This window comes from Piliocolobus tephrosceles, chromosome 11 (genome assembly GCF_002776525.5).
Source record: "Piliocolobus tephrosceles isolate RC106 chromosome 11, ASM277652v3, whole genome shotgun sequence".
Taxonomy (NCBI): Eukaryota; Metazoa; Chordata; class Mammalia; order Primates; family Cercopithecidae; genus Piliocolobus; species Piliocolobus tephrosceles.
This window is the reverse complement of record NC_045444.1, coordinates 104882803-104893819: the sequence shown is the minus strand read 5'-3', so window position 1 is coordinate 104893819 and position 11017 is coordinate 104882803. Positions and strand designations below refer to the sequence as shown.

The following is an 11017-nucleotide window of genomic DNA, read 5'->3' as shown; positions in this document are numbered from 1 at the left end:
GAGGATCAGTGTTTGCATGGAGAGCAGGAAGTAAGAGCAGGACCGGAGGATGAGGGCAGAGACCGGAGAGGACTGGGTATTTATATCTAGCCAAGGGCTCTTGTGATCCAGCCCAGGCCAAAACTGAGACTAGGGTAACTGCAGGTTTCTTCAGGTAAGTGCTTCTTGAATCTTCTACCAGAGAAAAGCAGTGGAAAGAGGACAAAGGACGGTTTCACACAGCGCTGACTCCCCCTCACACAGACTTGGGGATCGATCAGCGTCTGGGGCATCAAGAGGCAGTCTGGGGGCTGGATTCACGAGGTAAGGTGTTGAGCAGACGGGATAGGGAGGTGGAGCAGGGGCGCAGGCACCAACACGTGAGAGAGGCACTTCCCCCTTCTTCCCTGGGTGTGTGCAGTGGGGGCTCCAGAAACGCCCCACCCCTGGGAAAGGGGCGAGTGAGGCTGGCCCCATCTTTCCAGCCCCCGGCGAGCTCCAGCGTCCGCGAGGACAGGGAGGCCTCTAGCGGCCGGCGTGGGAAGCAGGCAAAGGCCGGCTGCGGAGGGCGGGAGGACATTTCCTACCCGGGCCTGGGGCCGCGCGCTTTCGCAAAGGAAGTGCCTCCCGGACGCAGGGCGGGGCGGGAAGTGGGGGGCGGAGGCGCGGCCAATGGCAGCTCAGAGGCCGCAAGGGGGCGGGACGGGCCGAGTCCCGGCGCCAGCCCCACCCAGGCTGCCCCGCAGAGCCAGGCGCCGGAGCCCGCCGCATCCAGGCCAACAAGTTCTGCCGCTGGAGCTTCCACCCCGAGCCTCGCCCCGCTCCCCGCCTCTGCCTTCGGGCCGCACAAGCCCCGCCCCTGCCGCTCCAGGGCAGAGGCCGCGCCCCCTTCCCCGCCGCATTCCAGGGCTGCCCCTCCCCAGGCCTTCGAATTTTGCTTTCCAGCTAGCAGTATCCCGTTGTGTGTCCAGGCATTTAATTAGTTCTGCCAAAAGGGTCCATCTCCATTTTGCAGACCCCATCCCCGAGGCGGGGAGAGGTAGAACAAAGCCTGGAGGCTCAAATTTGTGGTCTGACGTTGCCCATTCCCACCTGAAGTGTCGAGGGACGGGCAGCCCCTCCAGGTGTGCTGAAGCGGGGGTCCCACGGCAGGTGCAAGGCCCACACCCCACTTGCTTGAGTACCCCGCAATAACCACAGAAACAAGATGGGGGTCTGGCTTTCTCTTTAGTTCTCATTACACTGGGGCTCTGTCAAAGAGAAGGCACTTAAATGGGAAGGCCACCTGATGCAGGCCAACCATATTCGCTCCCCCACCCGCTCTGGGGGAAGGGGGCACAACGACATCGCCATTTGACACCCCCCTTGGCACTGGTATGTGGGTCCCCTTAACCGTTAGACCCCGGGGAGAGCCCAAGGCCTTGACCTCTGGAATCGCCATGTTAGGAGGGGCTTCAGAAACAAGAGTCGGAAGGCAAGATATTCTGGGAGCTGCCCCCAGCCAGCAGGGGGCTGTAGGGGATGGGTTGGCACAGGGGAGGGGGACAGCTTGGTCGGGCTCCCTGGAGATCCCCAAACCCCACAAAAGGTCCCACCTCCTACAGATCCCGCAAAGGCACCGGTGAAGTCAGGTGGGCGAAGAGGCACTGACGAGCTGGCGTAGAGACCCCCCCCCCCCCCACACTCTTAGCTGGTGTGCCTAGCAAAATGCTGGGCACAGAAGGTGCTCAAGAAATGCTTTTTTGAATGAATGAACGGAGCAAAAGGATGTGAGGGACAGAGGACAGGGCCTGGGGCCCCTTGGCCCAGCTTGTTCCATTCAGAAAATAGTTTAAAAAATGTAAAAATCCTTTCCCTCCCTCCCCCCAACGTCTGGGCCCAGGAAAGGGGCAAGAGAGGGGTGTCTCCACCCTGACCCTTCCCACTCTCCTTCCCCTAAAAATCTATATACACATGTACATATTTATATGGCACCACAAGGGGGGTCTTGCCTATGCCCCCACACTCAGAGCTGGGGGAGCCAAGCCCCAGGGCTGGTTAAGGCAAAAGTCTGAGGTCGTTGCTTGGATGATGCAGGGAGCAGCCCTCAGCTGTTGGCCCTGGAGAAGCTGTACTGTGGGGCCTGAAGGACAGACTCCTGCTGCCTTCCCCAGTGGTAACAGACCTTCTCCCCTCCCTCCAAGGCAGAGGCAGAGGTTGGTAGGGGCCCTCTCAGTCCCAAGAGAGGAGGTGGGGCAGGGGGAGGGGCTGGTTCTCCCCTCTCAGCCTAGAGCTGTGCCCCTGGAAAAGCTGGGCGGGGAAGAGGGGGCTCTATGCAAGGCACTTGATGTTCACCGTTCCCAGACTGGGGGTCCAAGGCAGGAACCCTGCCCCCAGGAAGCAGAACCGGAAGGGGCCAAGGGGCCCGATTTGGCAGCAGAGAAACATGGCAGCATGGACAGAGACAGAAAAAGGGAGCAGCAGGCAGGGCCCCTCAGGTCCCCTGAGAATGGGAGAGGAGGTCCGAAGGCACTGACACAGGGCCTGGGGCTCACAGTCCTCAGTGCAGCCTGCTGCCCCTACACCGCCTGGAGGGGCTGGTGGGGGAGACGCCGCTTCCCCATGGCACTGAGTGTGGCGGTGGCCCGTGGGTTTTCCTAACAAAGGCCTGGGCAGTCTTCCTGGGAGGAGGTGTGGGTGTCATTGGTCAGGGGCAGGTCCTGGCCCCATCACCCTCACTAGCTCCCTGGCCGGGGCTGCCTGAGCACTGAGTACACGTCGTCCACGCGGCTGAGTTGCTCGAAGAAGGGGAGGAGGTCGTGGAGCTCTGTGTCACTCATGTTGTCAAACCACGAGGCCACCGGTACCTGGGGAAGTGGGTGTAGGAAGGTGAGGGGCGCAGGTGGTCCTGAGTGCAGAATTTCCAGGCCAGCCCTATGTAGCTGCTACTCAGATCATGCGGTTTCTGAAAACCCCTCACCCACAGTGTTCAAACTTTTTTGACAGCAACCCCCAGAAAAACACATTTATAAACGTAACAATGCAAAAGCTTCATGATTCTTAACCTTATTTGTGCAAAGCACTCGGACACTTTTTTTTTTTTGAGGCAGGGTCTTGCTCTGTTGTTGCCCAGGCTGGAGTTCAGTGGTGCCATCTTGGCTCACCACAGCCTCTGCCTCCAGGGCTCAAGTGATACTCCTACCTCAGCCTTTTGCATAGCTGGGACTCCAGGCATGCACCACCATGCCTGGCTAGTTTTTGTATTTTTTGTAGACATAAGGTTTCACCATGTTGCCAAGGCTGGTCTTGAACTGCTGGGCTCAGCTACCTGCTCACCTCAGCTTCCCAAAGTGCTGGGATTACAGGCATGAGCCACTGCACCCGACGGGATATTTTCTATTCGATTTCATTTTATTAAAATTCCCGATCAGGACCCACTAAATTAATTATGTAAGCCATCAGTAGGTCACAACTGGCAGTTGGAAAAGTTGAAACTTTCCAAACTCGGCTGCCCTTTGGGGGCCCCTATGCATGGCAGACGCTCTGCTGTGTGTGAGGGGAAAGGACCACATGGCTGCAGAGCAGGTGGACGAGGGTAGTGGGCAGCAGGCACAGGCAACTGAATGCAGGAAGAACTGGGAGGGCACCCACCCCCCAAATGGGAATCCGGGACGCCAAGGTGGCCTGAATGGACTGACCCCTTCCTGGGCCTCAGCTCCTGTCCCAGTCCAGCCCGCACTCACGGCATTGTCCGGATGGAAGACATAGGAGGCGGGCGAGTTGTCCAGGATGAGCACCCGCCGCAGGTCTCGGCCCAGTCGGCTCAGGTCCTTCACATAATTCCCCCGGTGGAAGACGCAGGACTCTCGAAACAGCCGGGCCCGGAAGGCCCCCCATTTGTCCAGCAGGTCAGCTACTGGGTCTGCATACTGGGAGCAAGAGGTGGGTCATCCTGGGGCCCGCAGGTTCACTGGGCTGCATGTGGGAGGTGGGTGGGAGAGTACAGTTGCCCCAGGACCCCTGTGGGGCTCACCTTGGCGAGGCTGGCGGTGAATAGCACACATTCAAAGAGCTCGCCCATTCGCTGCAGGAACTCATCCACATGAGGCCGCTTCAACACGTAGACCTGGGGGGCGGGCCAGTGAGGGGGCTGCGGGCCAGTGGGGCGATGTGGGGGTGGCCAAGGGCTGGGAGGGCATGGGCCAGGGAGGCAGAGGCGCACAGGAAGGAGGCTGGGCCTGCAGGCTCCACTTGGCCAGCTACCCTGACCACTGCTGGGGAAACTGCCACACCCCTCCCCCCCAAAAAAGATCAAAACTTCCACTCCACTGGCCAGTCCTACCTCATGAGGTCACTAATTCCCAGTCCCTTCCCCTGCCTCAGCCTAGTGTAGGAGTCCAGGGGCAGCCCCCTCACCCCAAGGGTGCAGGGCACCGGTCCCCGAGCCAAGTAATGGAGAACAGGCTGGACAGCACACAACCTATCCTGAATTACTTGAACTGGGTCCCGGGCAGAGTGGGGCGAGGGGGCACAGCATGGGGGAGCCTAGAGGAGGAGCCCACTCTGCAGGCCTGGGGTCAGCACAAGCCCCTGAGGTCGTGTGTGACTTTGGGGCAAGTCTCGTGGCCTCTCTGGGTCTCTGACATTCCACATGTATGCAATTCCCATCCGAGGCGCTCCGGATTGGTAGGAAGAACCGAGGGTCTGGGAGGCAGATGCCAAGCCCACCACTGCCTCTTCCTGGCCCTCACCTGGTGGACCACCCCATCAATCTCCACAGGGATGATGAAGTCCGCGTTGTTCACTGGCTGTGGGGGGAAAAGAGCTGCTGGAGTTAAGAGGAGGAGTTCCAGGGCGTGGGGCCCACACACCTCCCTCCCAGGCCAGGATGGGGGACCCCTCCAAGATCCAGGCTGAGGACCGTTGAGCAGGGCCCACCTTGAAGGAGCTGTGCACCAGGGTCTCGTCCAGGTCGATGACCACGCAGATCTTGTCTGAGTCCTGGGCCTTGGCCTCAGGGAGCAGGTATTGGACTGGGGTCTGCTACAGGGAGGGCGAGGCTGGCTGGGGTGCCTCTCTCCAGGCCCCATCCTTCCTCCCATGTAGGCTTCTCCCCCTAGCCCTCTCCAGAGGAACCCTGGGCCCAGGGGACAGATACTTCCCCCTTCCCAGCTTTGCCCCTGCCAGCTCTGGGGCTTGGGTAGGCCTCCGGGTTCTCTGAGACCTCTCTGAAAACCAAGGTAGAAAAAGCTTCCACTTATAAGGGAGAATTCAGTGTCCCCACAGCGGGCAGGGCCTGGCAGGTGAGGCTGCCACCCACCTGCTCTTCACCTTGCAGGTCTGCAAGTCCGTCCTGAAAAGCTCAGTTAGGAGCCCCTTCCCCTAAAGCCCTGAATACTTAGTCCAGGTGCTCCCGCGGCCCCATCTGGCCCCCACGCACCTTGGGGATGGCGCCATTCTCCTCCACAAGCAGGGGCGCCCCGCTGTGGGCGGGCAGGGCCTCCCCATCATCCCGGCAGACACAGCAGAAGAGTGAGTGGAGGATGCCCCGGCTTCGGGGCTTCTGGGAAGCTGCTGACTTCTGGTCACCTGAGGTAGGGAGGCCCAAGTTGGGGGCTCGGTGCACACTGGCCTGCAGAATCCTGCATGTGTGCCCAGGCATGAACCCCTGAGCCAGGAGGATCTTGCCGTGGCCCCTTCATCGAGGGAGACACACGAAGGCGGATCCTGACTTTCTCTGAAATGCCCCTGTCAAGGCCCCACAATCTGCTCCAAGACTCCTGCAGCTCCCTGACAAATAAAGACCTATCAGATATTAAGGCGCCCACATAGGGAGTGCGTGGCCTGGAGAAGGGGGTCCTGGGGTGCTCTCTCCCTGCCTCTCACAGCCTCCATGACTGCTGATGATCAGCCCCACTGGGGTGCCTCCTGACCCCACCTTACCTGAGCACCCCTGCCCAGGACAGCCAGGGCCTGGGACCCAGGGCAGTCCGCCCCTGCCCCCCCTCCATCCTCTCCACTCCCATGGGTACAAAGTCCTCACTGCGGCTGGGCCCAGAGGCAGGGGTGCAGTCCTGCGGCCTAGGGCCAATGTCCAGTGGCCATCTGTTTGCCCTGCCCCGCCCAAACCTCCGACCTGGAGCCCAGGAGCGGCGGCCTAATTGACAGACACCCCTCCCACCCCATCCCCCTTCGGCCCCCTGCAACTAGCTTTTCCATCTTGCCCTCAGCTCCAGGGCAGCCAGGCCCAGGCGAGGGTGGGCAGACCTGGGGGCAGCGTCCAGGTCCTGAGGTCCACATGGGGAAGAGGACGGGCAGACCCCCACCCCGGCCCAGCCACGCGCGGGGTGGGGGGGGCGCAGCAGCTAGGCTTCGCGGGGTGGCGCGTGCCCACTAGGCGAACAACTTTCCCCGCGGGCGCCAAGCAACTCTTGGAAGTGCTGACTGTCCTCTCTGTGCCTCCGAGGGGCTCGGCGCCTCCACGCGTGACGCGAAGTTTGTGGGAACGTGGCTGTGTGTTGGCGGGAGATCCCTCCAAGCCTCCCTAGCCCGCTGTCACCTCGGCGCCCCCTCCCAAGACCCTACAGGACCGCAGCCAAGGGAGGGGGGTGGGGCGGAGTCTCAGCGGGTGGCCCTTAGGCACCCTCCTTAGCTCCCCCATCTCCCAGCTCCATTGGCGCCAATGGGGGGGGGCGCCCCTGCACCACGCAATGCCAGCCAGGAAGCCCCCGAAGGAGTTCCTTCTCTACTCCTGCCTCAGTTTCCTCACCTCGAGCGGACGAGAGCGCCCCAAAGGCGCCAGGCCCCGCCCCGCGTCTCTGAGCCTCCTTTGAGTTCAAACTCTCTCCCCGCTCCCTCTCGGGCTGGGAGCTTCGGGCACGGCTGAGGCGGCCGCCTGGGGCGGCGGCGGCAGCTCCTCTGGGGAAGATCCCGGCCACTCCTCTCCTCCCACGGCGCCCCGGCTTCGGCCCCCTCCCCGCAGCCCCGGTACCTTTGCCCCGCAGCGGGCCCCGAGCCTCCTCCTTGCTGATCTGAGTAATGACGGCCGAGCTGTCCATGGGGCCGGGCGCGCTCCGCTCCGGCCGGACTCTGGCCCGGGCGCCCGGCCTCCCCCCCCGGCTGGGGCCGGAATCGGGGCGCGGGGGGGGGGGGAGGGGTGGGAGGGAGGGATCCCCGCGAGCTTCGGAGGGGAGGGGAGCCAGGTTCTAGGGGGGAGGGGGAGGGAGGGGGCGCGGAGGAAACTTTGTTACAACATGGAGTTTCCTCCCCGCGAGGCGGATGCAAACATGGAACCCAGGCGCCGTTTCAAGGCTCCCCCTTAAAAGGGCAACGGCTTCGGCGTGACCTGGACTCGGCTGCAGCTTTCGCCACTTCTGGGACCGACGCGGCTAGGCGGACTGGGAGGCGGGCCGGGCCGGGTTCCTGCCGCGCTCCAGGGGGCGTCGCCTCCCTTCCTGCCGCCCGCCGGCGGGTCTGAGCCTCTGCGGCTGCGTGGCAGGCTCGGCACCCGGCTCACCGTTCCAGGCCGCCGAGCGCCCTGGGCCAAGGCCCGCCCGCGCGGAGCGCCCACGCCGGGGAGTGCCCGAGTGCGGCGCGGCTCCACCTCTGCGTTTTCTGAGGACCCGGGAATAGAGAGAGGCTTCTTGGTTTCCTCATTGAGGACTTGGGGATAGCGCTACCTCATCTGTAAAATGGGTCTTGTCTCCTGTCTGGTGGTCGCAGAGGTCACTTTGCAAGGACGTCATGAGCCAGAGAAGGCTCCGCTGGCTTGAAACAGCGGTGCAAACCTCAGAATCACGGTCTTGAATAGGACGGTGGCCGTCCCCCGCAGCCCCTGGTCTGTAGGGCGTGAAATTTCAACTCCCTGCTCTGGGAAGTCCCCTGCCGACCTCTCCCCACGGCCCCACCCGGGGCCCCGCACGTCCACCCGCCGCGCACAGGCCACCACGCATTCCCGCCTGGAGAAGTTTTCGTATGCGCTGTTCTCTCCGCGTAGCCAAATTCCACCGACCTCGAGGAAATGCCACCTTCTGCAGGGGCCTTCCCAGATCCTCTCCCCTGCCCGCGTTCGCCGGCCGCCCTGTGATTACTGGGGGTGCGGGGGGGTCACTGGACTCGCTGCCGATCCCAGGAGCCCAGCACGGCGCCGCACGCGGTGGGCCCAAAGCCCGACCGTGGGGACCTCAAACCAGAGGCCCTCAAGGCTCGTTCCACCCGGCCTGTGGCGCAGTGCTAGGCGCTTGGGAACGAAGGTCACTGCCGTCTCGCGGGAAGCCCCTCCGTGGTGCGCGCCGTGGGTCTGCGGGTTGGTATTTTCACTCGTCGTTACTATTTTGTAAGTTCACCATTTAAAAACTAATAACGCCAAGCCCGACAAACACGCCTCAGCACTTCCTCCCCTCCCCCCTCTCCCGCGGGCCTCCGTGGCGGGGCGGGGCGGACGCGTCCTGTCCCGTTCGGCCTCCGGGTGCGACGCGGCGCACGTCCGCCAGGCCCTGCCGAGGGCGAGCCGGGGAGGGGAGGCCCAGCGCGGGGGCCGGGAGGGGAGCGGCGCCTGCCATTAGGCGCGGCGACTTCGTGCCCTGAGGCTGGGAACAGGGTGCGGGAGGGGACTGTCGGGGACTGATACCCCGGCCCCCGGGCTGGTTCCCTCGGCCCTCTTCCTGCTCCTGGATAGCCCACGGGGCGGCCACCATTGCGCTTCACCGTGATCGCCACGCGCTGCTGGCGCTCTCCCAGGCCTGCTCTGGCTGCGCCCCCTAACCTCATTTACCCCTTAGAATGGCCTCCTTATCCCATTTCACAGATGAGGAAACTGAGCTTCAAGAAAGGAAGCGACGTTCCCCGGGTCTACCGGCGAGGGCAAAGGCGGGATTCCAGCCTGGGAGCGGGACATCTGTCTCCCCTGCGGTCCGGCCCCCTGGGTGGGGCCTCAGCTTTATCTCCGGATGCGGGGCCCTCATGACCCCAAAAGGAAGCGTGTGGCGAGGGACCGAATGGAGTTGTGGCCTCGCCCTTGGCCTAGGTTGGGTGGCGCGCCTTCCTCTCCCTCTGTGAAGGGGGCTGGAAACTGGCCGACTGTCCCCCCACCCACCATTCCCAGACGGGCCATCCTGAGCTCACGGGATTCCTCAGGAATGCCCCACCTCCTCCACCCCAACCTATCGCCACTTCAAGTCATTGCCCATGCCGGTCTTTTCCCAGGGAGACCTAACTCCTCCTCCCATCCTCCCAAGGCAGCAGAGGCAGCCGCGCCTTCTGCCTGGAGCCCTGGACTTCTCTCCCCACGCCTCGGGGCAGGTAGTTACGGAGTGACTCAAGAGGCCAGGATTGCGTGGGGGGAGGGGGTCCTTCGGGTGTCCTCACTCGGGGGGTTGTCTACACCCAGCTGCTCTCTATCTCTACAGGTGGAGCTCGCTTTATGGACTCTATATTTTGTCTGTTTTATCGATTCGCACCCCAGGAAAAATAAAATGGGGGCCACAAATCAGAAACGGGGAGGGGCAGGAACGGGATTCAGCAAGATGCTGTTTGGCACCTGTGGATTTGGAAGCGTTTCTCCCAACGCAGCCCCTCAGCTTCCCCATCTGCCAAACGGGGCTGGTAAAAGTCCATCCCAGGGGGATGGGGGGGGCGGTGCAGAAAGTCGGGGTGCGCTCAGCAGGCTCCTGGGGAGTGCCGAATGCGACCACGCCCTCCCTAAGAGGCCTAAAGGGAGCTTCCCGAAGAGCAACTCTGCACCCCTCTTCCTGGAGGGTCGATTTGAGCCCGGGCTGGGAGAACCAGAGCTACAATGGGTGGAATGGGGGCAGCTCTAAGTAAGACGCCTTCCAGTCTCCAAACGACTGACCTTGGCGCGACCTCATCACTAGCCCTTTGCCCAGACCCTGGGTAGCCCCTTAGCCGACCCTCCGTATCTTCTTGACCAACCTACCCATTCCTCTGCCGTCCCCCCAGTCCTGCCCCACAAGATCTAAGACGTCCCCAGAAGGCTTCATGTCTTGGCAGATGTGCACAGACGTGCCCCCATGCTCCTGGCACTCTCATTCCTCCTGGACTGTCCTGTCAGCACTCCCTCCTACCCCTGACCCCCTTTCAGCAAGATTCAGTCCCCTTCCCAGGCCGGCCTCAGGGGCAGCGCCCTTCACCGCATCCTGCCACAGAGACTTGTTTGCACAGCTGTCTCCCGCCACTGGAGTGTGGGACCCTTGAGAGCTGACATCTTTAATTCGGAACTTTGCCTCCCTCCCCCACTTGTAACACAGGGCTTGGCACAGGACTGGCAATGCCAAGTGAATTCACGAGAGGGGTGTGTAGGGGGTACAACTGGGGCACTTCCAGGAGGCTAAAGGATCTGGGAGATGCCTTTCTTCGCTACACGCCCCCCCATCTACCCATGCCATCAGCTGGCATGGACTCATCTCCAGTGCCAACCCTAGAGGAGGAGGGCGGCCCTCTTGCCCATGTACCCTCTGCAGCATTTGTCCAGGTCGCACAAGACTGGTCCCATCCCTTCTCTCCCTGAGGGACCCACTCGCATCGTTGCCCTTTTAAGAAAGAGGAAATTCTTCTCATAAACAAGCGTCCGGACCTGAGCGCGGAGCCAGGCCGCCCGCCCTGCTGGGTCCCCGGGAAATCGGGGGTTCTTTCAGGTGCAACACCCGGCCCAGGTTCAACTCTGGGGAAAGGCCCGTTGGTCTCTCCTCGCTGCGGCTCCCGCAGGTCCTGGGCTGGGGTCCGAGGGACCCGAGGCGGCTGGAGGAGGGACTTGGGGGAGCCTAGAAACAGCCTAGGGAACGTCTGTAAAGTGCAGCCCCTGAATGGGGCGAAGGAGTCGCTCCCTAAGGCAGAGGGGGCTCCCCGCCCACACAGCTTCCCCCGACCCACTCTCCCCAGAGGATTCTGGGGCCCCCAGGGCGCGAGCCCCGAGCGCCAGCCTTCCCCCGTCGTTCCGCCTGGCGGGGAGGGGGCGGGAGGGCCGGCGTCGGGACCGTCTCTGCCCCTAGGGGGAGCAGTCAGCGAAGAGGGAGCGAAAACGGCGCGGCGTGGGAGTCGCGGC

General features: G+C 62.8%; 2 protein-coding genes across 4 annotated transcripts in view; one reads left to right on the top strand and one right to left on the bottom strand.

Moving 5' to 3' along the window:
• LOC113219726 (translation initiation factor IF-2-like) overlaps nt 1–1642 on the top strand; it is a 1661-nt gene extending 19 nt beyond the window's left edge. The window contains exons 1-3 of the mRNA XM_026447080.1: nt 1–30; nt 182–930; nt 1584–1642. The exon at nt 1–30 is cut by the window's left edge and continues 19 nt beyond it. Coding sequence (XP_026302865.1) covers nt 17–30; nt 182–930; nt 1584–1642 — 822 coding nt within the window. The 5' untranslated portion in view covers nt 1–16. The remainder of the gene's footprint in view (nt 31–181; nt 931–1583) is intronic.
• CTDSP1 (CTD small phosphatase 1) lies at nt 1188–8654 on the bottom strand. Of its 3 annotated transcripts, none has more exons than XM_031936528.1 (7): nt 8588–8654; nt 5399–5547; nt 4897–4998; nt 4710–4766; nt 3992–4084; nt 3702–3887; nt 1188–2825 (listed from the first exon to the last, which is right to left on the bottom strand). In XM_031936528.1, the coding sequence occupies exons 1-7, from the start codon at nt 8652–8654 to the stop codon at nt 2697–2699; spliced, it is 783 nt and encodes a 260-aa protein (XP_031792388.1). In that variant the 3' UTR covers nt 1188–2696. The 3 variants fall into 3 exon arrangements, with proteins under 3 accessions (XP_031792388.1, XP_023076809.1, XP_023076810.1); XM_023221041.3 differs by lacking the exon at nt 8588–8654 and adding an exon at nt 6950–8459 and having other exon boundaries at nt 4897–5001; XM_023221042.3 differs by lacking the exon at nt 8588–8654 and adding an exon at nt 6950–8457.
• Between the last annotated feature and the right edge of the window lie 2363 nt (nt 8655–11017).

Excerpts from the sequence above, each read along its gene's own strand:
- CTDSP1 (XM_023221041.3), bottom strand. The coding sequence starts at position 7,016 with ATGGACAGCTCGGCCGTCATTACTCAGATCAGCAAGGAGGAGGCTCGG. Across the intron at positions 4,767-4,896 it reads TGGTGCACAGCTCCTTCAAG|CCAGTGAACAACGCGGACTT; the intron begins GTGGGCCCTGCT and ends TTCCCCCCACAG. Across the intron at positions 3,888-3,991 it reads TCACCGCCAGCCTCGCCAAG|TATGCAGACCCAGTAGCTGA; the intron begins GTGAGCCCCACA and ends TCTTGCTCCCAG.